General features: G+C 35.9%; 2 protein-coding genes across 4 annotated transcripts; both read right to left on the bottom strand.

Moving 5' to 3' along the window:
• Window positions 1-4,940: 4,940 nt before the first annotated feature.
• Window positions 4,941-7,124, bottom strand: LOC120426785 (bax inhibitor 1). Its single transcript, XM_039591562.2, has 3 exons — window positions 6,844-7,124; window positions 5,914-6,367; window positions 4,941-5,732 (listed from the first exon to the last, which is right to left on the bottom strand). Exons 1-3 carry the CDS (start codon window positions 6,903-6,905, stop codon window positions 5,526-5,528), a joined length of 723 nt encoding a protein of 240 aa, XP_039447496.1. The 5' UTR covers window positions 6,906-7,124; the 3' UTR covers window positions 4,941-5,525.
• Window positions 7,125-12,514: 5,390 nt separating this feature from the next.
• Window positions 12,515-25,019, bottom strand: LOC120426783 (cleavage and polyadenylation specificity factor subunit 6). Of its 3 annotated transcripts, none has more exons than XM_039591558.2 (7): window positions 24,706-25,019; window positions 23,932-24,645; window positions 23,639-23,860; window positions 23,448-23,508; window positions 16,917-17,301; window positions 16,553-16,861; window positions 12,515-13,420 (listed from the first exon to the last, which is right to left on the bottom strand). In XM_039591558.2, the coding sequence occupies exons 1-7, from the start codon at window positions 24,769-24,771 to the stop codon at window positions 13,246-13,248; spliced, it is 1,932 nt and encodes a 643-aa protein (XP_039447492.1). In that variant the 5' UTR covers window positions 24,772-25,019; the 3' UTR covers window positions 12,515-13,245. The 3 variants fall into 3 exon arrangements, with proteins under 3 accessions (XP_039447492.1, XP_039447493.1, XP_039447494.1); XM_039591559.2 differs by having other exon boundaries at window positions 23,693-23,860; XM_039591560.2 differs by lacking the exon at window positions 23,639-23,860.
• Between the last annotated feature and the right edge of the window lie 73 nt (window positions 25,020-25,092).

Below are 25,092 nucleotides of genomic sequence, written 5' to 3'. Positions count from 1 at the left end.
TAATTGTACTCTTCATTTTGCGAAAAAATCGCAAACCTATCAAAGTCACCCCGGCTATCAAAGTCACCCCGTTTTACGGTACAACGTTATCAAGTCATAACCATCTCTAAGTACAATTTTCAAAAGCAGTCTTTACTTTTTTAAATTTTAAAATTATTGCTCATATTCGAAAAAATATTTTTAAAATATTTTTAAATAGCTGAAAGATTTTAAACAATTTTCTTTTTTCAACATTGTTGATCCGATCCGTTGATTTCGTTTTTGATCCGACCGTATATTGCTGAGTTAAGGCCTTTCAAAGAATGAAAATGAGGAATAATACATACAGTCGTGCATACAGTCCAGACTCGATTATTCAAAGTCCCCAGACGATAATCACTTCGGAGAATCGAATCTTCGGATAGTCGAATCACGAAAAAATGTTTTTTTTTCATTGTCTTATTTTGGGTCATTGAGCTCAAATATGTTTCTAAAAATGCTCTGAAGTGATTTGGAAATTCAAAATTCATGATGACAGTTACCGCCATGATTAAATATTGAGAAAATGCATTTTTCAATTGGGTCGCAGACCTCAAATTTTTTTTGTTGAAAATGAGAAAATAACACAATAAAAAGATGATTCGATTATCCGACATTCGATACAAACCTTCGGATAATCAGCATTTGCCTTTACGCCCAGCAAAACTTATCAGTGTTGCCAAGCTCAAAACATACGTTGCCAGATCGATTTAGCCAGCTTAGACCAGTCTCCCTATTTAGGGTCTCTAATTAGCCCTCATTTGATTTTGTTTTAAATCAACAATATCTTGAACACTTATGATCTAATTTTTAATGTAAAAAAAAAAACATTACTTAATCCACCGTAGGGTGGTTGATGCCTGCGTCACAATAACATAGTTTTGTTTTTAGCAAAAAAAAAATGTTCAACCTACAAATTATAGGGTTAGCAGATCTTCAATCTAATAGTATCATTTGAAAGGCCTTTCAATTATCCAATAAACGTTGGATCGCATTACAGTCCAGACTCGATTATCCGAAGGCCTCGCGAAAAATTCACTTCGGATAATCGAATCACGAAAAAAAATTTTCGTTGTCTTATTTTTTATTGTTGAGCTTAAGTATGACCCCTTAACTACTTTAAAGTGATTTAGAAATTTTAAATCCAAGATGGCGGCCAATATGGCGGTGATGAAAAATTGAAAAGGTGAATTTCAAGCAAAACAATGTAAATGGGCCAAAGCCGAAGTGTAAACAAACAGTATGTCCTGCTTACGTCAGTGGATGTTTACATTAGGAACGAGCAGGACAGACTCTTTGTTTACACTGCGGCTTTGGCCCATTTACATTGTTTTGCTTGATTTTGTAATTAAATAGGCATTAAACCATTCAAATTTGACTAAAATAGGGTCGCAAAATCCGAATTTGATGTTAAAAGTAAGAAAATTAAATTACACGAAAAAAAAATGTTTTGCCCATGATTCGATTACCCGAAGTCCCATACAAACCTTCGGATAATCGAACTTCGGAAAATCGAAACTTCGGATAATCGAGGCTTCGGTTAATCGAGTCTGGACTGTATCGATCAGGATATTGCTTTCATCGAAATATCTGAGATCCGGTCTCCAAAAAGTGTTTAAATAACGCTTAAGAGCTTTTTTTTTACATACCTTTTTTAAAAAGTTATAACATGACGGGTTTTCTTACAAAAACCACCCTTATTACGATCTTCCGGATTTTCTTCAAAATGTTTTTTTAGCATAACTTTTGAAGTATTTTACTAAACTTCATAATTTTCAATAGGGACTTATGGGACCCCAAGACGAATCGAATGATACCAAAACGGTCTAAATTGGTTCAGCCAGTGCTGAGATAATTGAGTGAGAATATTTCAGTGTACACATCCACATCCAAACACACACACAGACATTTGTTCAGTTTTTAATTCTGGGTCGATATGTATACGTGAAGGTGGGCCTAGGAGCTCGTATTAAGAAGTTCATTTTTCGAGTGATTTTATCGAGAAATTAAAAGTGAGAGTGTGTGCGTGCAACATGGAGTTAAACTTTTCGAATTGCCATGGAAAACTTCACAGCAACTACACAGAAAGTTTAACTCCAGAGTTGTTAGTTGTTACATGTTATAATTCTTTTAATTGAAAAATCCAGTTTGATAACACTCCATGTTTTAACACAAATTTTAGGCGAATTGTTTGAAGAGACAAAGAGACTTAAATAATAACTTAAACCTAAATTTCTAGAATCAAATTCTTTGCCGTTCAACTTTTTTTCTTCATATTTTCAATACGTAAAAAAAGTTTTTTCATTTTGGCTTTGTCATAATGAGTGTCATAGGTTTGATGCTTGTTTGGCAAGGAGTATGATTTGATCCGATGTGGAATTAAAATCGAAGTTTTCAGTATATTGCTGAAGCTTCCATTTTTACACATGGACACCACTTCATGCTACGAGAACCCACTTTGACGCAGTCTCAGGGCATAATCGATGGCCGGTAAGCTGTCATCGAGACAAGGAGGTTCTCCGATAGTGGAAATATCACATTTGTACAATGAACTGCTACATATGTGATTTTTTCCCTATCTTAATGTGGGTGTCAGGTTAGGATGCGGGTTTTTAAAAATTTAGTTTTTGTAGAATTTAGGATTTTAACTATAAATATCAACTTTTTATACTTTGCATTTAGTTATTAAGGGACAAAATTAGTAATAGTGAATTTAGTAATTCTATCAGAATCGGCGATTTTCTTTAAAGTAGCATAAAAATCATTCTGATTTATCAAAATCTCCATACAGTCTCGATCAATCAATAGTGAAATGATATCGGACTAAATTCGTTGATCTGTTGAACTAACGGTTGTCGGATTATGATTGTATCGACCATTGTTGCGAATCGAGGATCTACTGGAATTCTGACGATCAAATGGTCGTCTCTTTTTCAATTCACGACTTGTAAAATATGAACTGTTAATCTATTTTTTTTTGTTTTTTAAAAGAAGCCAGACAGGTTTTAAAAGAAACGTACTATATTTTTTGGCTATTAATAAAAATGTCGGGGATTTGAGATAAGAGTAGCTTTCGGATATGTTACTTTAAATCTTGTATTCAATTCAAGTTAGGTAGTTATCCGCAAATGAATATTTGGACTTATATGAATAATGGAACATTTTGGACTTATGAATAACACACAACTGTGCATTTATTCTATTTGGTCGAAGTGTACTAATTCATTGGCAGATCTGGTTCTAGTTGGAATGTACGACAAGACTACTGACGGACGTGACAGGACGATGACTCAGTAGGGTGGAATCAAAAATTGGTTTCTTCAGCAACACATTTTTTGGGTCCCTTTTAGGGTCCCAAACAATCTCTCAAAATTTGGGAGCGGTTGGTTAAGCCCACGATTGGCGCAAAGCGAATGAAAATTGTATGGAAATTCTGCCAACATTGCCGAAGGAACCATGAAATACAAAATAAACACGATTGTTCTTATATTTACGGAAAATCGTTATGAAGAAATGTTCAGAAGACATTATTTAGTTAAAATGCACCCCAATTCCTCAAATATATTATAGTTTACGAAAGTTTACACTTGACTTGGCAGTGTTAGTTTCAAAAAATAATAAAACATGAATTTTGTAAATTCAAAAATGTGAAAATTCAAGTTTCCCCGTAGTAATTTCCATACAAATTTCATTCGCTTTGCGCCAATCGTGGGCTTAATCAATCGCTCCCAAATTTTGGGAGGTTGTTTGGGACTCTCAAAGGGACCCAAAAAATGTGTTGCTGATTGGATTTTTGTCTTTTTAAATTTTTCCATATAACTGGATTCCACCCTAATGGCCCAGTTTAGAGGTTTCGACATCAACGATGTGCGGCTGGATCACCCTATAAAAAAAAAATCCATTTTTTTATTCAAAACGAATTATTCGATATATAAATTTTCAGATAACTGAAAATCAGAGTTTTATGTATTATTTACCCATACTTGCAAAACAGTTTAAGGGGATTAAAACATTTGGAATTTTTTTTAAATGAACTAATGAAATTAGTTTAACATTTAAAAATATTTATCACAAAAAATTACTGTCGAACCCAAATTGAATCGTTTTTCAAATATTCAAGCAATGTGACAAGATGAAACAGAATTTTAATTTTATGCAGGCCATAATCGTTGCAATTAAACTCTATTTACATATATTTGCTTTTGCATTAGCCTTGTTATTGTTTGTTAAGTTTAGGTGTTAGGTACCTTTTCTTTGATAAACTTAGTCAAAAATAAATAATAATCTTTTGATTCATTAAAAATATAGTGAAAATCTGTGTCAAATGCATGCCATTATAGTCATAAAATATTTATATAATTTATTTTCGTGCTCAAATCGGTTAAAATAGTAAAAAGAACCTGTAGTTTAAAGTCAGTTGCTGAACATTGAATTGAGTAATTAATTTAAAAATTGTACAAAATAGTTTAAAATTATTCAAGAGGTAAAAAATAATTGTCAAACAAGTTTGCTTGGGATTCCCGACTTTTTCCCGATTTTGTGCGGATTTTGGCGAATTTCCGACTTTCCCGATCTCCCGACTTGAGTGACCACCCTGGTGTAGAAGATTGCATTCTCGAAATAATGCTACGTAATTTGTGGATGGTGCCTTACCGAATACCAGAGAGTTGCTTTACTTTTTTTTTTAAATACGGATTATAATTTAACATTTTAGTGATAATAAAAATTGATTAATAATTGATATTTTTGAACGTGTTTTTTGTGTTTTCCTAATTAAATTAATTTATAAAATCGAGCGTAAGTCACCAAATCGATCAGAAATTCCTTTCCGATTCATAGGTATATAGATTTCGATATTTTTATGTTGAGAATTTCTCAATAGGGACTTTATTTCGGATTGATAAAAATAAAAGACGCATCAGTTTAATCCATAAATACTTCCTTTATTATTCGAACCTCTAAACAGTTGTGATTTGCATCAAAATATGAGCTTGATTTTTTTTTCTGACAAATGGTTTGCTGAAGTGGGGTGATATTCGTGTTATGAACTATCGCTAAGTAAAATATCCATACGAGCAACAACACAGTGGTAAATTTAACAAAGATAGATTTAGATTCCAAAGTTTCCAATTTATACAGATTAGTGGGCAACTGAGGCGCTGCTGCCGAGTCCATTCTGATTATATGCAATCATTTTTCTGGTAGGTATAAATTACAAACACACAGGATTATGGTTCACGTACTTCGAACCGCAATGCCCCGGTTAACGGGTAGTCCGATATCTAAATACACTAAAAGTGATTTTTTCTTTTTTCGAAAGAGGATTTCCAGCCACAACACCAACAACTATCGTTTAACCACTTTTCTCTCTAAGATTTGTTTTGCTTTATTTGAAAAAGGTCGCTCTGCCTCTAAAATGTGTGTGTTTATTTTGTTACAATTACCAATAGTAGCGCAATAGCAGTACAAAAGATCTCCCTCGCTCTCTCTCTTGCTGTCTAGATCGCTTAATCGTTTCTCTTCTTGCGCTGATTGTTCTGCTCCTTTTGTGTCAGGATCACCAGCAGACGGCGGAAGATTCCGATCACGTCGTAGAACAGATCCAGCGAGTGGGCGATGCAATCATTGCTTCCGAGGCGGTGCTTCTCCATGATCATCTGGGTGTCGAACAGGACGAATCCGCTCATGACGGCGAGGCCAACGTACAGGTTGAGCTGTGGAAGGAGGGGAAAGAGAAACATTGAGTTGATGGACTTTGACCAACACAAGCGCCTCGTATGACGTGGTTAGGCTTTATTAGTCTAGCCGTGACGTCACGACACGCTCGAGCTCAGCTGTTTAGCTTCCCACTGATGCAATAGCATGAGTCAATATTGAAATACTTGGTTTTCTTACCTCGTGCACAAAGTACGACCGGAACAGCAGATTTCCCAAGCTGATCAGGGCCATCGCGTTCAGCACGCTGAGCAGGATGCCGCCGAGGAACAGATAGCTGCCGCGCTTGGCCAAAACGGCGGCCGCGCTCAAGCTGGTGAAGATCGTGGTCGTTCCTACGAGCGCCGTTACGACGATGGCCGGGTTGATGTAGATGACCTGCTCCAGCAGCAGCCCGAGTGCGTGTCCGGTGAAGGCTCCGAAGCCGAGCAGCAGACCCAGACGCATGTTAAAGTTCTTGCCGTTGTCCGGGTTGAAGATCAGGCCCAGGACCAGTCCGAGGGCAATCAGTCCACTGAGCATTCCGGCCTCCCAGATGCCCTTGAGGTGGATGAGCGAACCGACGGTGGCCGCGGCGCATGTTGCCGTCAGACAGGCGTACACTTTGGACAGGTGGTAACGGACGCTGGGTTCCCTGGGGGATGGGAGAGGAGTTGGGAAGAGACTAACTGTTAGAACAGCTGGAAAACTTCGAGAAACTCGAGTGTTTGACGATCGTTGAAGAAGCTTTATTGCGAAGACCTTGAAGATGACGATGCAGCAATTGAATGTGGTCGGATGTTTTTCTCATCACATTTTAACAAGCTTGTAATTTTGTTTCTTTAAGTTTCTTTATAAAACAGTTTAAGTAGCATTATCTCAAAATAAGCTTTAATAATCAATCATGTATGTAAAATTACATGGATCTTATCGAATCTGTTATTGTTGTTATTTGCAAATGAGACACTTTTGCGATCAAGATAAATAAAAACACACACAAACAATAAGCATGTATTTTGATTGTCGCCACTATCACTCGTCTGATAATGAGGAAGTGTAATTTGCACCTCCATCGGACCACACAAAAAAAATCTCGTTCATTCCCGTAAAAGTCCATGGAAAAATACTTACAATTTCTGTCCCATATTTCGCATAAAGCGCTCGTACGAAAAGTTTGTGAATGACGTGGCCATTGTTGTGGCTGCTTTTTTTCGATCAAAACGTTAAACTTTCAACACCCCAAAAAAACGGGACCAACACGCACTTTTATGCTCGCAAATTAATCCTTTTCACCACCTGATGCACCGAATTACGACTTGAATTTGTAATATTTTTTTCGCTTAGTAAAAATCTCGCACGACTTGACTTGACACTCCCGTTTGCTGATTTTTCTCTTGCACGAATGACGTTTTGGGAAGGTGGGTGCACGCTATTTAAAAGCTGGCCTGGATTTGGGTTGTTGTGGAATTACTCGCTTTTGTGGGGAATTTCGTGGCAACGTGTAGGGCGGAGTGCACGAAGGGAAATTTTGTGGTAGTTTTCGTGTGGTTTGATTTGATTGAAGAATAATTAGATTTATTTTAGTTTTCTTAGGGACCATCCATAAACCACGTGGACACTTTTTTGAGAATCTCGAACCCCCCCCCCCTTCGTGGACAATTGTCCATACAAAAAAAATTTTTTTTTGTATGGAGCGTGGACAATCGCCGTACCCCCCCCCCCCCCCTAAACTGTCCACGTGGTTTATGGATGGTCCCTTAGGGACTATCCATAAACCCACGTGGACACTTTTTTTGGTAATTGGGTCCTAAAATGATGCTTAGATTGCTGATATTATTGTTTACAGCGATAAAGCTTATTTTTCTGAGTACAATGACCCTATGTACGACCACAAACAGTTTAAAATGGATTTTTAAATCAATTTGGAAAAATTAACCTCGCGTTCCTTCTTGACAGAAAAGTTCCTACTTGACAGCTCGTTCCAAGGGGACCTTAGTTGATCCATCGAAAAAATGTTGTCTTGTCAATATTTTTTTTGCATTAAAATGAAAAAAAGTGATCAGAAATGGTTTTTAATCGTGTTTTTTACCGTAGTACATAAAAATTGATATAGGGCTTTAGTACCCAATTTGTTACCCCATGTAGAAAATCACAAAATTTCATTTTACAGAAAATTTATTAAATCCACTTAAAAGATGAATTTTAATCACTCCTGAAAGTTTCATGAAGATATTATATTAATGATTTAATCGAGGATTTAATGATTTAACTGAGTTAGAGACGGGTGCCCGGTGCCACGATATCTCGAGATGGGACGGATCAAAATGGCTGAAATTTTGGGTGAAGAATCCCAAGACATATCCCGTGTGCATGACGAAGCCCGATTTATCCAGGTTTTTAAGCGAAGATGGCGTTCGAATGGTGAACGTCCGAAATGTCAAAATCGCGCAGTAGCACCAACATTAGAAAAAAAAAATGTGGCTGTCATGCCATGGCACACTTTTTTCGTAATGTTGGTACCACTGCGTGATTTTGACATTTCGGGCGTTCACCTTTCGAACGCCATTTTCGCTTAAAAACCTGGATACAAAAATCAAAAACTGGTGACTTTTTATATTGAAAACAGAAAAATATTTTTATCTTTTTTTTAAATAAACTTTTTTTAAATTGGCCTTCGTCATGCACACAGGACCGGTCTAAAGAGTCTTCAAATAGCTATATCTCGGCAATGATACAACCAAATGTCTTCAAATTTGTTTTGTTAATAGATGAAAATGTATATTTGAATGCCCTGAAAACAGATTTTGAAAAAGTTTAAGTGTGTACTCAAACCAACCTCTGACATCTTTGCCGATTTACATGTATGTAACCCGGCCTTAATGTTGCACTTTTAACATTTCGATTGAGAAATTCAGGGTGGTAAAAAATCTTCGCGATTTTCGCGGCACGGATTTCGCGAATTTCTGTTGGATGTTCCTGTGAGTCTATCTTCAAGAATACAACGCAGATTTCGATGACTAGTGAAAATGTTTGTCTAAATCTAGTATTTCCAGAAGAAAGAACGCAAATTTATCTTAATCCTGCTCGGTGAGAGCGATTTAGATTTCCGCGAAATTCGCGAAAATCACGAAGATTTAACCACCCTGGAAATTAATAAGACAAATGTGAGCCGGTAACATATGGCGTGAAACTTCCACAGCTGTCATGGTAAACTGCACTTCCCCGAAAGGGCTCGGTTCGGCATTAGATTAGAAAAACTTAAGTACAGATACAAGGGATACAATAAATCACCGCTATTTTGTTAAAACGGTAAAAATTAAGTTTGTTTTTAAATAAATCCCAACGACATAGTAGTTTTAATACAGTTTTGGTATGGCAGTGATATCTTCTCTCGTTCCCGCCCTTGTGGATCAATCGGACCGCGCACTGGACTCACAATCCAGAGGTCGGCGGTTCGAATCCCGCGGCGGGCGCTCTAAAATTCTTTGTGTAAATATGGGTATTCGGCGCCGTCGCTCCGTGCCATACTTTCATACACTTAGGAGCCCAGGGCGGCGAAGTCCTTGTAGATAAAAAGGAAGACACTAGTGGTTGGTACTAGCAATGGTGGCCGACAGCTATAAAGTCAACTTCGTTCGTTTTTTTTTTCGTGATATCTTCTAGCGTTATGCGTTTATTACTTGTAGATTTGTGATATTTGCTGACCTGAGATGTTTTTTTTTAAATTTAAATAAATAAATATAAAAGTGTATAAATAGTTACTGAGTATAAAACTTTTGAGCTAAAGGAACAAGATCTATGGTATAATTAGTACATTAAAGCATAAAATAATTAAATAACAATTGACAAATTTTCTTTTACGCTTCGTAATTGATCATTTGAAATAATAAGATATTATAAAAAGCACCAACTCATCATTGGATTTATTATTAATATTATCCATCCCTACCTTAAGACGGGCTTCATTAAAAATAGTTTTTATTGCTATTGCGTTGGGAAACTATAGTTAGGTATAGTATAGGTAGAGAATACGCACCAGCCAATTTGATACTTAATTTTTACCTAAAACGCTAATATTCGGGTTCCATTTTTTTAGGGCAAACTTTTAGTTTTTACAAAAATAAATTTAAAAAATGAAGTTTGTGTAAAGTAAACGGACATTTTGATCTACCATTTGAAGTTTACAAAACTTCAGGTTTTTTTTAAAGAGAAACGTCTGGTATCAAAAGAGTGAACATATTCAGATAAATTTAAACAGCCATGCATTTTTAAAATTATTTCAAAAACTGGATTTTTATTTGTACAACATGAAAATTCATGAGTGCAAAACAACTGAACTAGTTTAAAATCCATTTTAAAACACTTTTCCATGCAAATGCTGAAACTATGGCTTGTTATTTCAATATTTATATTTTTTATATCTCTTTCTCTTGTTTTTAAATTTTAAGATTTGTAAATGCATTTAAAAATCTTTACTATTTTAATTCAAGCTAGGTACTTTAACCCTCTACAACCCAACCCCGCCACTTGGCCAAAAATCTTACATTTTTCTATATTTTATGTAAAAATAAGTATGCAGTGATTTTTGTATTGTCCCAGACTATGCATATAAACATTTCTAGAGTTTTTTTTTTTTTTTTTTTTGATTAGGTCCTATAAACATATGAAAGACAATAGTTTATTGGTCCTTTTCAAAAAAAAAAATAAAACTCTGGTTTTGTTTTACAATTTAAAAATAATATTGGTATTATTCTATAGTAGAAAATGTGAAAAACAAGCAAAAAATAAATAAATAAAAAGTTGCTGTAAAAACATAAAAGAACTAAAAATGTAAAAGCTAATGATAGGAACTTGTAGAATAAGCCCAATACTATCAGAAACAAACATAAATCAAATAAAAATACTACACTCAAACTCCGATGGTTTGACACCCCTTTTACACGGAGTTCACACACACTACCAAACGTTTGTTTTGATAGTGTGCGTGAGCACCGTGTAAAAAGTGACAGTTCGTCTCGGTTTTAGTTTGACTTTGACCAACCAACAAACTAAAAAAGTGTCAAAATGAAACAAGAAAAACATAAAACAAAAGAAGTAAAGTTTTTCACAGAACAAAAGTTGCTAAAAATGACCTCCTGTACACGAGAAAAATTACCATTTAACGGTATGTAGAATAACGCCAAAATGAATTATAATTAATAAGTCTGGTACCTCGGCTGGTACACATTTTATTTGAAGTTTTTATGGTTATGGCTTGTTATTTATTTTTTGTATATACAGCAGTTCCATATGAAAGTTAAAGAGTTCTTTAGCCGAAATAGTTAGACCCGTATTTTTTTTGTTTGACCATTATGGTGGCCTTCGCCGTGTTAGGGTGGTTCAAAAAATGGCAATTTTCGCCGATTTTCATAAAAAAAACATTTTTTTTTCAAAAAATCATAACTTCGCTCCTTTTTAACCGATTTTAGCTGTCTTATGCGCAAATGAAAGATGATAAGTTTGACTTCCAAAAATAATTTGGAGTTTCAAAAATCTAGCCAAACAATTGAAAAAGGCTTATGAAAACTTCAAATGCCGTTTGACGTTGTCTGGAGCAAAGATCCCATAACTGAACATATTTTTAATGGATTGCTCCGACAATTTTACATAACATATAAAAAAAATGGACGATGTTAATTAACAGGATTCTGAGATTTTATTTTTTGAAAATAAAATCTGGGTTTTCGAGAACTTTTTTGAATGATTTTTTTTTTCAACAGCGAGGAAGAAACGTGAATCAAAATGTGACTTGTATCTTTTGTAACACGTATGTTGAAATCACAAATTGAAAATAGACGGTTGCCCAAACATCATGAGAAAACGTTTTAATTTTGGGCAGTAGGTGTCCATAATCAACGGGTATGTTATTGATTGAAATTACAGAAATATCATGACAGAAGACAGAAGTTGTTGTCTCTAAATCCATTATTTGAGCCGAAAATCTCGACTTCACCGAACTATCTTACCATTGTAACGTCCAAATTAACATTTCGTTTCATGCAACGTTACATTTTTCGTTTATTCTTAAAAAAGAAAGCCCAACATAGTCAGGCCCAAAAGTAGTATTGTACATCAGAAAAAAATAGTATAAAACCAGTACTTACAATTACAAAAATCACAGGATCAAACTAAAAACATGTTTGAGCTACATTCTACTCCTCGTTTACAACAACACACCACTCAAAAACAACAAACCACAAGAGCGGCACCACTGAGACGCCATTCACAAATGACTTTCGACGGCATTTTGATTAAATTTGACTGAAAAAATCGTCATTTGTGCATGGTGTCTTACAATTTTAGTTGTCGTTTTTTTTTTGCTCTAAACTTTCTCCTACACCGGAAAGCAAGCCGGATCACTCACAAAACAGTTGATTAAAGTAAAGTGTCATCGCACACTATAGCCAAAACGTGCTCCAGCCATACTTTCGCGCTAAGTTCTACACAATTACAGTCTAACTATCACAGATTTTCTCTTTTTTTTCGGGGATTATCCCCGTTAGAAATATAACGAGTGGGTGTGTGTGTGTGTGTTTGTGTACAAGATTTCGGTTTCAGTCTTTTTTGGTATTTACAAAGAAGCGCATATTTTTCTTTGTTTTACAAAGTGTGTTTAGTGGGAAGATTGCGCTTTGTAAGAGGGAGGTACAATATAGTTTGTGGTGAACAAAATTTGAATACACAATATGTTTTTTTGTTGTACAAATTTGAACAGAGTCTAGAGCGAAATTAAAAATAAACAGAAAAATAAACTTTTGTCGTGTTTTGTGACTTTATAATAAATTAGGGTTATAAAATAAAGCTTCTAATTGAAAGGTGTGTATAAATTACAGCTTAGCCTAGTAGAAAAATACACAATACAAAGGGTTTTGCTTTCTTTTTTTTTTTGGTTATCAATGTAATTAGTTTAATCAATAAATCGAATACAATCTTCATTTATTTGCTGGTGCTGGTGCCGCTGCTGCTGCTGCAATCGCTGAACTGCCTCATCCCACGGCGGTCGCGGACAGGTTCCCGCTGCTGCTGCTCAACGATGCCATCCGCGCGCGCGCACGCCTCGCATTTGTTAGTTGGAGAATTTTACTTTATACTTTCCAGTGGAAATTTGCAACATCTACTTTTGAGTGATATTCATTCATGTTTATGAAGTGAGAGGGGGTTATTATGAAGGGTATTTTTGCTTAATCCTGCTGCTGCTGCTGCTTCCAACTCTACAATTGACCGCTCCGATACCCAGTCGCTGTTGGGTACAAAACCTCCCTCGCGGACACTGCGGAATTAGTAGTTGAGAGTACTCTCAGTAGAAGTCAGTACTGTTTCCGAATTCAAATTTGGGTAGAAGAATCATCATCATCTCTCATTACGCTAACATTTTCCCTAGTTGCTACAGATACGACGAGCGGTTGCTTGGTCCACCTCCTCCGATTCCTCCTCCCCCATCAGCTCCAAACCCGGAGGACGATGGACCGCGTAAAAAGTCAAGTCAGGGTCAATTTAGTGGCGCGAGCGGTGCTCCTCGCGGCGTTCCCGGTCGCGGTCACGCTCGCGCTCGCGGTCCGACGATCTGTAGCGATCGTCGTTGTAGTAGCTTCGCTTCGAGTTGTCCGCCGAGGTGTCGGCCGCGGCCTGGTGTTCAGGGGTCTTGTTGCGGGGGCGGGATCGGCGGGAGCTGGGGAAAATGAGTTTTGTTTAGATTAAGGATCAATTTAGATGAAAACAATATTCCAAATAGTTATCTCAAGTTTATGTAACCCTTCCTATAGCATCTTTGCTTGGATGGCACGACGACGAGCAACAAAAATTGGTTATTTGGCATATTTGAATCAACAAAACGTTTTGTTGATTTAAAAATCAAGATTTTTGTTGAATCAACGCTAAACGTCAAAGCAACTTTTTCAAAACAACAAAAGATTTTTGTGGAATTGAGAAAATCAAGGTTTGTTTCAACGCAAAATCGGCGTTGATTATATTCAACAAAAATTTTGTTGAATCAAACCTCGTACAGGCTGATTCTACAATTTTTTTTCTGAGTGATGTTAAGGTAATACAATGAAGCAAGCAAAATTGCACATAATCGAAGACTTCTGTTGTTTTACTCCGTCGACGTGCCTTCCGAGGTGCAATGCTAAGAGAAAAAAGGATAAATAATCAAAAATTCAAGATGTAAAACATAAAAAAAAATTAAAAACTTATATTCAAGAATTCAAACATTTCAAAACCATAAAAAAACATTTAAAAATGACTGAAAATTGGATAAAATTTAAAAATGACTGAAAATTTGATAAATTTTCTGAAAAATAAAATTTCCCCGATTTTTAGAATTATAAAATTTGTAAATTTCGAATATCTGACCGTGATTTTTATTAATCTTTAAATATTTTGAATTTAGAATTTTTAAATTTTGCATTCTGCATCTTTAAATTTTTAAATTCATTAATTATAGATTTTCTTTATGCTCAGATTTATGAATTTTTTGTTTCAGAATTTTCGATTTTGGATTTCTGAATATGATATTTTATTTATATTTGGATTTCTGAAGATGATTTTTATTAATCTTCAATTTTTAATTTTAAAATTTTGGATTCCGCGTCATTGAATTTAGAAATTCTTAAATTTTAAGGTTTTCTTATTTCTCAGATTTTGAAATTATTAATTTATGAATTGTCGTTTTTTATATATATTAATTTTTTTTTTATTTCTGAATATCATTTTTTAAATTTGTAATTATTCAGAATTTATAATTTACAAACTTTGCATTCTGCATCTTCGAATTTTTAAATTCATGAATTTTGGGTTTTCTTAAATCTTAGATTTTAGAATTATCAATTTCAGAATTTTTTATTTTTTTATTTTATATTTAATTTATTGATATTTTTAATTTTGGATTTCAAAAAATAAATAATTAAGAATCTATAAATTTAAAATTTTGCGTTCTGCATCCTTCAATTTTAAAATTTAATGAATTTTGAGTGTTCTTAATTCTCAGATTCTGGATTTTTTATATATAATTTATAGATGTTTTTAATTATAGAATGTTTTAGAATGCATTTTTTTAATTTTTAATTATATTTTGAATTCGTAATTTTTAAATTTTGCATTATGCATCTTTGAGTTTTAAAATTCATGAATTTTAGGTTTTCTTTTTAAGCCTTTGATTTGAAAATTTAAAAATTTCTGAATTTTCGTTCTTTAAATATATTTTTTTATTTTAGAATTTTTAAATATATTTTTTTGATTAATAATTATTTTAAATTTAAAAATTCTTCATTCAGCATTTTTGGGTATTCTTTATTATCACATTTTGGAGTTTGTAATTTCTGAATTCCAATTTTTTTGAGCTTTAATTTAGATTTTTAATTTTAAAATTTACAAAAAACTGAGATTTTTTTTAAATTTGATTTTTTTAACTTTTTTTAATTTCTGATTTTGAAACTATGCATTCTGCATCTTTGAAGCATCTTAAGTTTTCTTAATTCTCAAATTTTAGAATTTAAAATTTCTGTATTTTCGAATTTATTTAAAACAAATATTTTTAAGTTTTCTAAGGAATTCTAAATTAAAATTTGTGTTTTTTAAACTCCGAGTTTTTGAATTTTTATTTTTTTGAATTATTGGATAATTAATTTTAAATGTTCTAAATTCCCAGATTTTTGAATTTTAATTTCTATGTTAGTTTATTTTTAAATTTTTAATTACAGTACTTGTTCGGTAACTGGCTGAGAAAGTAGCCCAGTCACCGAATGCTGCTCGCTAACTGCATAATATTTTCCTGATGAAATATAAAAGTAAAAGTTAGTCAAATGTATTTACAATGCTTACTTTTCATATTTCTTTAATTGTGACTTAAAAGTAATCAAAAGTTTGAAAAAAGTTGTTTTATTTATTGAATATGATTTTTGCATCCATTAACCCCTTGGTAATTCGGTTTGTTTTGGTTTTTTGACGTTTGACTGCTTTTTAACTGGGCTACGGCCCAGTTATCGAGCGGTCAGTTAAAAAGCAGCCCAATTACCGAACAACTACTGTATTAATATTTTAAAATGTTTCATTTTCTATAATTCTGCATTTTCGTTTTTTTGTCAGAAATTTGATATGGCTTAAACAAATTTGAGCGAAAAAAAACCGTCCGTTTTTTTTTTGCATTTTTCATCAAAACAGCGACGTGTCTTTCCAGGAAATGTTTTTTGAAATTTTGAAAATATATTTTTTTTTTTTGGAAAAATATAATTGGAAAGTAAAAAAGTGTTTCCCAATTTTAATTCTTGGCAATGCCTTATCCAAGCAATTGTTTGTCCGAATTTAAAAATGAAAAAAAGTAACCTTTACAGAACTTACTCTGAAATGGTTTTAAATTAAAAACGGTACGTTTTACCAGAAAAAAAATTAAAGAACTTTTAGCTTGAAAGCAGAATTGTGACTTTTAAAATATTTTTTGGAATTTTTAAGACTATTTTTTATATTATTAAAAAAAACATTTAAAAACCCATTAACAAATTTAACAAGCTTCAGAATGCATGACACTTTCCCAAAGTATTCTCGCTCGGATGGCACGTAAACGGACTATAAATAATAGGTATGTTTAGTTTTCTGCTATTTTTCGAGATTAAAAAAATTAAAAAAAAGTTAGAATGGCATGTCTAATAACAGAATATAGTTAGGATTAATAAATAAGTTAGGAAATGGAACCTTAATTCAATTAATTCAACATCAATTCACAAAGCAGAAATCGAAATTATTTCTTTTATCCGTCGACATGCCACCCAAGCTACATTTCTATAAAACAAACAATAACACAACTCACCCGTCCCTCTCGCGATCGCGCTCTCTATCTCCGCGATCTCTCTCCCTCGAACGCTCACGATATCCGCGCGAGCTGGATCTCTCCCGTCTCGATCTGGACCGCGGATGCGATGACCTATCCCGCGACCTGGACCGCTCCCGACGACTATAGCTCTTCGTCTCAATGCCGTGCAACGTGTCCTGCAGCGAACTGATCAGAATCTTGCACCGCTCGTCGTGCGCCACCTTGGACTGCTTGATCAACGAAATGGCCGTCGCAAGCGTTTCAATCGCACTCGCGTACTCCCCAGCCGCGGCATCCGAGACGGCTCTGAAAGAACCGCAATTAGTCATGCGAACCTAGATGGTCATCAAAATAATCTTACCTTGCAATAGCGGAACTGCTAACGGTGCGGTTCCTCGTCATAATCTCCTCGAACTCGGCCTCGCTCAGCTGGGGTGTTATGCTGTGCTCGGGGAACGGACCACCCGGAGGTTTCCCACCCGGTCCGGGCCACGGTCCACGGGGTGCCGCTCCGCCCTGGGGGTTAAAGTGCGGCGGTGGGCCCTGGCCGGACGATGGGCCATGCGGGCCCGGGGGTCCACCGTTCGGGTGACTGCCGGGGTTGCCGCCCTGGTTGAAGAAGGCCGGATTCACGTGCGGAGCCGGACCCTGTCCGGGGCCACCCATGGGTGGGCCGCGGTTCGGGCCGCCCTGCATGTGTCCGGGTGGTCCCTGTCTCGGTCCGGGCGGTCCCGGCGGGAAGCCACCTGGAGAATGAAAAAAAAATATGTTAAAGCTTACATATTACATAGAAAGAATTCGATGGCGGCCCGAAAAATTACGATCAAAATGTTTTAATAGCATTTCGATGCCTCTGTGCTCTCTTGTACTAAGCTTGCTGGTTTTCCTATCTAGTTAGTATAAGAAAGCACAGAGGCATCGATTTGTTGCCTTAAAATCCACAAAAAAAAATTTATTTCTTGATTTTTTTTAATGTTTGAGTGTTTAGGTAAATGAACTCTAAATTTTTGAAACTTCTTTTTGAAACTTTGTTTTTTAATCTTAAGGCTCTGGAAGGCATCATTCCCGATCGGCCATTGGGCGGCCATGTTTGTTTTAGAAAAACATTCAAATCTTGATTCCGAAGTTTTCAATCAAAAAATGGTTTTCTTTGTGTTGTTTGTAGAAGCATTTTACATAATAGTGATTATTTATTCATTTCAATTTACTATTTCTGGACCCTGAATTCAGAACCATCATTGACAGTCATTGTCCCAAAAGGGAAAGACACCATCTACCACCTTAAGGTGAAACGGGAAGCCAGCGCCATGTTGACACAACGACTCGAGTTGTTCTGGAAATCTTGTATTTCCAGAAGAAAGCACGAAAAATTATGTAAATCCTGCTCTGTGAGAGTAATTTAAATTTCCGCGAAAATCGTCGCTATTTTTAGAGCACATTTTCCACTTTTTCTCCATCGAAAGCGAACCGACTACTTTATCTATTTTTAGACGATGACTCAGCACTTTTGCACTTCAAAAAACCAGATGGCAGCACAATGTAACGCCACGTCCCTATTCGCGAGCGAACACGACACAGTCTGCCAGCGGCTTGCTCAATCGCTTCACGCTGCAGCGAGTCAATCCGAGTCACACACGAATACGCTCAGAGAGGAGAGAGCCTGAAAAAAACACTAGCGCGGCACTCACTTGGCTTGCACTACAACATTTTTCCGTCAATTAGAATTTGGCATTGTGGAAATTGCTGTCAAATGTGTCTTTGATGTTGTGTAAACAGCAAAGTATTATTGATTTTAAGCAATTTCTTAAATAATCAAAGCAAAACCGATCGCAAACTTTTTTCAGTCGGCTTTGAGCGACTTAACGAAACCGGTCGCTCTGAACCATTCGCTGTACTACCCGATTGGAGTGAGAGGGAGAGCAAAGAGAGAGTGTTCAGTAGCGATTGGTGTGGAAGTGACAAACCGAATACATCAGAGCAGTTTTTCCTCGCGCTAGGTTTGTGCTCGCTAGTGACTGAGTCTTTTTGGAGCAATGAGGACCCCTGCTTAAAATAACTCAAATTATAAAATTTAAGGTTTTAACAATTTAAGAATTGATTGATTTACAAATAAATCCGAGAAACAAAAATTTTAAAATTCTAACTCATAAAACCTAAAATACAAAAATCCTGGAATTCAACGTTTAAAAAAGGTAAAAATTTTAAATTTAAGGGTCCTTAAGTTCCTAAATCCTAAAGTTTCTAAATTGGTATCTCCCGTGATGGATTATTGTTCCAGATGAGGGTCTAATATAGCCACACAAACCAGTGGGAAAAGCGTTGTGGAGCCTTCCGGTGGTGGGGCGTCTCCAAATGCTTATGCTAAATCCTAAAGTTCCTAAATTCTAAAAAAATGTAAAATTAAAAAATCGTTTAATTCTAAAATTCCCAAATTCCCATTTTTTTTACTTTTGAATGCCGCAATTTAGAATTACAAAAAATATAAGACTTTTTTGGAGTCATATTTCAGGTTAGAAACACAAATTCTAGGAAGGATACAAATTTCTTGATTGAAAAAAATTAATAGAACTTCAAACAATAGAGTACAAACTGTTTTTATTTTTTTCAAATTCGAACAAAAAAAATCGTATTTTTCATTTTGTTACTGAAAAAAAGTTGAAGGTTATTCTTGTTGAGTACGCAAGCATGTTTACCAGCGTTTTCATCAAAATTATTGCTAAAATAGCTAAAAAATAATTCATGTCAAATTTGAACCGGTAACATGAATTCAAGAGCAAGAATTCAGGAGTTATGAAAATCCACCCTTAACATCAGATTCAATTTCTGCGACCCCATTTGAGTCAAGTTTGAATGGTGCCTGTAAAATAAAGAATGCATTTTTTCAACATTTCTTCGCCGCCATCTTGGGTTATAAAATTCTAAATCACTTTAAAGTAGTTGAAGGGTCATACTGAAGCTCAACAATCAAAATTAAGATAACCGAAAATAGTTTTTTTTCGTTATTCGATTATCCGAAGTGAAATTTTGCCAAGTCTTCGGAAAATCGAGTCTGGACTGTACTAAATATTTAGAATTTTCAATAGCTATATATTTTTTAATTTTCAAATTTTAAATTTGTCAACTGAATAATTTGATTATTAAACGTTTGAATTTTTAAACTTTTATTTTTGTATACCGTCCAGACTTGATTATCCGAAGGCCTTGGCGAAATTTCACTCCGAATAATGGAAACTTCGGATAATCGAATCACAAAAAAATATTTTTTTTCGTTGTCTCATTATTAAATGTTGAGCTTAAGTATGACTGCTAAACTACTCTTAAGTGATTTAGAATTTTTGAATCCAAGATGGCGGCCATAATGGCGGCGATGAAATCGACGGTAACATTTCAAAAGGCTTCATGTACATTTTGACACTTTCTGGGTTATTGCATATTCTGAAAGTACTCCTAATTAGCTACCTCTCCACCAAAAATGAGCAAAAGTTACTTCAGTAAAGTCTGTTTAATCATGATTTTAAATAAAGTAACATAAACAAAATCTCTGCCATCAGCAGTCCCTGTTTATATAGCCCTGTCAACCTGTCAAACAAAAGACTACATGAACCTCGTGACGAAAAAAAAGCAACATGAACAAAGCGCCATGTACATTCGGTGAAGAAAAACAAATCATAACAAAGCGCCCCCCTCAATGACAGCAGGGTGATATCGACGTTGGTGATTTCAAAAGGAGTTATTTTTGTTTTACTCAAATAAAATTACGGAAATGATGTTTTATTGAATTTGGATGATCAAGTATCAATAAAAGCAACGTTTTTCATCGTTTGTTATTATTAGAACATCAGCTTATTTTGCTTTTATATTAAAATGGGAATTGAAAATGGGTGCTCAACATTCAAATGCGTTTTTCTCAAAACGCATGGTTTGTACATGATGCTTTTTGAAATGTTGGCGTCGAGTTTTTGCTCCGATGGACATTGACATAAGGGTTACACGCTTACCAGGCGATCGCAATTTTTGAGATCGATGTCGCAAAAAGGAGTTCACTTATGTCATCTCAATTTTGAGATCAATTTCTTTTGTTTACATTCGCAATTTTGAGTTGGAGAATGTGAACTATTTTTTGCGATGACACTTAACTGTTTTTCGATATTCTTGCGGTGTGCGGGAAAGTTTGGACTTAGTGAAAATTTTTATTTCTGTTTTGACAGCTGAGTTCGAGCAAACAACAAAGAAGTCCCCGGGTAAGATCAAATCGGGAAGAGAACCGTGGATGTATTGAAAAGGGTGGATCGAGTGGACAAAGAATTTAACAGGTTCTCCAATCGACCTATCCTTCTCATCCACGGTCCTCTTTCCGTTGCGATATTCTCCGGTGAAAAACGGGGAAAACTAAATGGTCATAATTGTTTTGTTTTCCTTTTTTCAGTTCAGTGACGGAGGGCAGCTCTTCCCCACCACAAGCGTAAACTTCCTCCCGGGCCCAGGCCAGTCAAACGGCTTCCGCTACAAGGCAGCTTTCCTCCGCCGGTTTACCCGCCTTTTCCGGAACCGATTTCCTGCTTTCCCGGCGATTTTCCCGGTACCGAAAGCATCTCAATTTTGAGATCGAGATGCCCATCTCAATTTTGAGATCAAGTTGCTCATCTCAACGTTGAGTGGTTTCACTTTTAGCCGGTTTGCGACGTTCATCTCAAAATTGAGATCAACTGGTTAGCGTGTACAGCAGCGTTGCCACATGTACAGATTTATCTGTCATGGTACAGATTTTCAGCAAAGATCTGAGTACAGAATCTGTACGTACAGATGACAGATATTTGGGTCACCGTACTGATTTGTAAAGATTTTCAGATAAACAAGATTCTTACTCAAAATGATATTATTGAATAGTTAAGTTATTGCAATTATCTCAACATTTAAGAACTTTTCATTGATTAAATCTAGTTTAACTTTTGAAACATTTAGAAATGGATCATGCTTATATTTTTTAACGATCTTAGATCCATTTATGCTAGAATATTTTGAACTAGGAGTCTCTCTTAATACTAACCCCCAGTACGCCGCGGGTAATTGGCTCCCTCCCACTAACATTTACAAACAAGATCCTCTGTAGTTTTAGGTTTTTCTTAGGTTTAAGCAGACTCATTGCTAACCAGGTTTCAGTACCGACAAGGACCTAATAAAAATAATTTATAGCATTTCGTTCTAATAAAGTTATAACATAATTTCCAGCATTTCCCATTCTTCTCAAAAATGATTTTGAAATGAAGGAGAACACAGGTAAAATAAAATCTAAAATACTTCAAAAATTTAATAAAAGTTGTACTGAATCATACAGAAAATAATGAGTCATAAAGTTTATTGTATTTTTTTTTATTAATTTGAATATATTTTTAAATTATGTTAACGCCTTGTAGTTGCCTGAATATTAAAAAAATTAATCCTCGTTTTTCAAAACATTATTATTTGTTTCTTGAAAGGTAACGCCATTATGTCACATTAAACTATTTAATAAATGGAATCTGGTCAAAGTAAATTTTATTGAAAGTTTTCTATAAATTATGTTTTGTACCGTCAACTGGGTCAATCGGGACTGCAGTCTGTATGAATATGGATTACAGTCTAACTTAAATTATTAAATTCCTAAATTCTTTAATTCTGAAATTCTGAAGTTCTTAAATTCTTAAATTCTTAAGTTCTTAAATTCTTAAATTCTTAAATTCCTAAATTCTTAAATTCTTAAATTCTTAAATTCTTAAATTCTTAAATTCTTAAATTCTTAAATTCTTAAATTCTTAAATTCTTAAATTCTTAAATTCTTAAATTCTTAAATTCTTAAATTCTTAAATTCTTAAATTCTTAAATTCTTAAATCAGTCTAACTTAAATTATTAAATTCCTAAATTCTTTAATTCTGAAGTTCTTAAATTTTTAAATTTTTAAATTCTTAAATTCTTAATTTCCTAAATTCTTTGATATTTTTTAAATTTTAGATCTGGGTATGATTTTAAATTCTAGATTTTTATTTAGAATTTTATTTTTTTTGGATTATAATTTTTTATTTGAAGGATTTTGAATATATGAATTATTAAATTATATTATTTTAATTTCATTAATTTTTAATTATTAGAATTTTCAAGCTTTGAATTTGTTATTTTTTTTTGTATACATATTTCTTTTTATTTTTTTAATCTTAGATTTTTTATTTTTAATATTTGTATTTTTAAATCTGTGTGTTTATGGATTTTCCCTTTGGTTTACTTCTTTTCAAGCAAAATACAAAATCCTTCCTTTTAATTTCAAGATTCTGCTTTTAGAGATTCGTCATCATAAGGCAATTCGGAATTTTCAATATTATAATATCGATTACAAAATTATTGATACATTTATAACTTTCAGTTGCAATAAAATAAACAAATTCTGAATATTTAAGTTTTTTCACTAGAACATTTTGCAAACAAACATCGCGCGAAGGAACGTCACGCGAAGAAACGTCTTTCCTTGGGCGTTTCTTGGGTGTTTTTTATATGGAGTTTTGCGTTCCTTCCGAGCTGCATATCAGCATTTAGTGTTGTCATAAGATTGTTCAAAATGCATGTTAAAAAAAGTGTTTTACAAAAAATATACCGTACAGATAATGGTACAGATATTCGCCATGCTTGGTGCAGATAAGACAGATTTTTGGACCCTCTGATACAGACGAGCATGTGGTAACACTGAGGGAGAGTTTCGCGTGAACAGATCGTGGATCAATCTTTGATTTCAAGGGGTACCCGTTTTCGGATCACCCTAATAGATTAGTTTTTTGTTAACTGTTTTCGTACGGAATTGCTGAACAATGATTTGTTGGGCATAGATCAAACTAAGCTGATCTTTTCCTTGTAACAGAAACTCACCTGGTCCTCTGTGCATCGGCGGTCCATTCCAGTCGGGTCGTGGTCCTCCGGACGGCGGATACTAGAATTAAACGTTTTACAAAAGAAACATAGAAATAGCTCATTAATGACCCGTCCAACGCGGGGTTGCGAATTTAAAGTTAAGATGATACTGTTAATGTGAAACAATTAAAAGGAAAGTCTATATTTACATCCATGAACCTGTGACCTTGTGATCTCTGATGTGATGGGTGGTGACTATTTACCATTTGCGGTCTGTGAGGCATACCGGGCCCCGGGCCACCCGGTCCTCCCCCGGGCCGTCCAGGCGGACCGTTCATACGCGGCGGTCCGTTCCACTGGCCTTGCCCACCCTGGAAGGGACGGGGAGGACCTTGCTGTGGGGGCCCATTTCCGTGATGCATCGGAGGGCCCTGAAAACGGAGAAAACGGAACAGATGAAGCAAGCACACGGATTTAAGGTGGAATTGTGCGGTGGACTCACCTGTGGTCGTGGAGGGCCTCCCGGTCCCGGTGGTCCTTGCATGTGCATCGGTCCGGGCATCGGATGATTGTGCGGGGGTCGCATTCCCGGTGGCATTCCGCCGGGGCCACCCATCAACATACGGGGTGGTCCCGGAGGTCCGTTCGGGCCACCTGGTCCGCCGTGGGGTCCACCCGGGCCCGGTCCCATTCCGCCCATGCCCGGTGCCGGAGGTCGTGGTCCGTTCGATTGGCCGCCACTTTGGGCCGGTGGAGTCGGTCTCGTTTTCTGCTGACTTTCAAACTGGTTCAACGCTTGTTTCGTGGGCAGCGTCACGACCGGATTTTGGCCGTGAAGTTCCTTCTTCGGAAGTCGCTCCATCACGTAGCGCATGCTATTCTCCGAGCCCAGCGAAACAACGCAAAAACCCTTGGACTGTCCGTTGGCACGGTTCTCGAAGAACTTGACCTCCTGGAAGTCATTCACGCCCACGTCACCAATCACGTCCGCAATGTCCTGATCCGTCGTCCACCAGGACAGATTCCCGATGTAAAGCTGGTGCCTCCGGGCGATGTGGTTCATCGACCCAGACCCATGATGATGATAGTCCCCATTCCGGTCCGACCCGTCCAGCCGATCCATCGACGGTCCTCTTCCGGAATTGTTCCGGCCATGGTCGCCGGACGGCGTAATCACATCGTCGTACAAATCTCCACCCTCGCCACCAAATTCATCCTGCAAAATAAACCCAATTAATCGTCACAGCTTAAACCTCCCAGGCCATCAAACACCTACGTTAGTTTGTGCAAAATCCTGCTCTAAATCGTCCGCATACAAATCAATATCCACGCCATCGGCCATTTTTCTTCTCCGCCAGCATCCAACAGAAAAAGGCAGAAACCAAACTTTCACCTCTCCCCGCGTCAAAAACCGGCCAAGTTCACCCCAAATCAGGCCCAATCGATGCGCGCAACGTCCGCCGAACGAACTAAACCACTTTAGCCGCACTAAATCACTTTATTTCAACTATTTTTAGCGAAAATTGACGAGCAAAATCGCGGTTTTCTGGAAAAGCGAAATGCCGCAAACCAGAGAGTGGAATAACAAGAGTCGGAGCGGCGGCGAAAGCGAAGAAGAAGACCAGGCCAAAACTGTCAAAGCAACTGTAAATTCTAGTACTGC

The sequence above is a fragment of the Culex pipiens genome, chromosome 3 (genome assembly GCF_016801865.2).
Source record: "Culex pipiens pallens isolate TS chromosome 3, TS_CPP_V2, whole genome shotgun sequence".
NCBI lineage: Eukaryota > Metazoa > Arthropoda > Insecta > Diptera > Culicidae > Culex > Culex pipiens.
The sequence above is the reverse complement of the archived record's forward strand: the minus strand, read 5'-3'. Positions and strand labels throughout refer to the sequence as shown.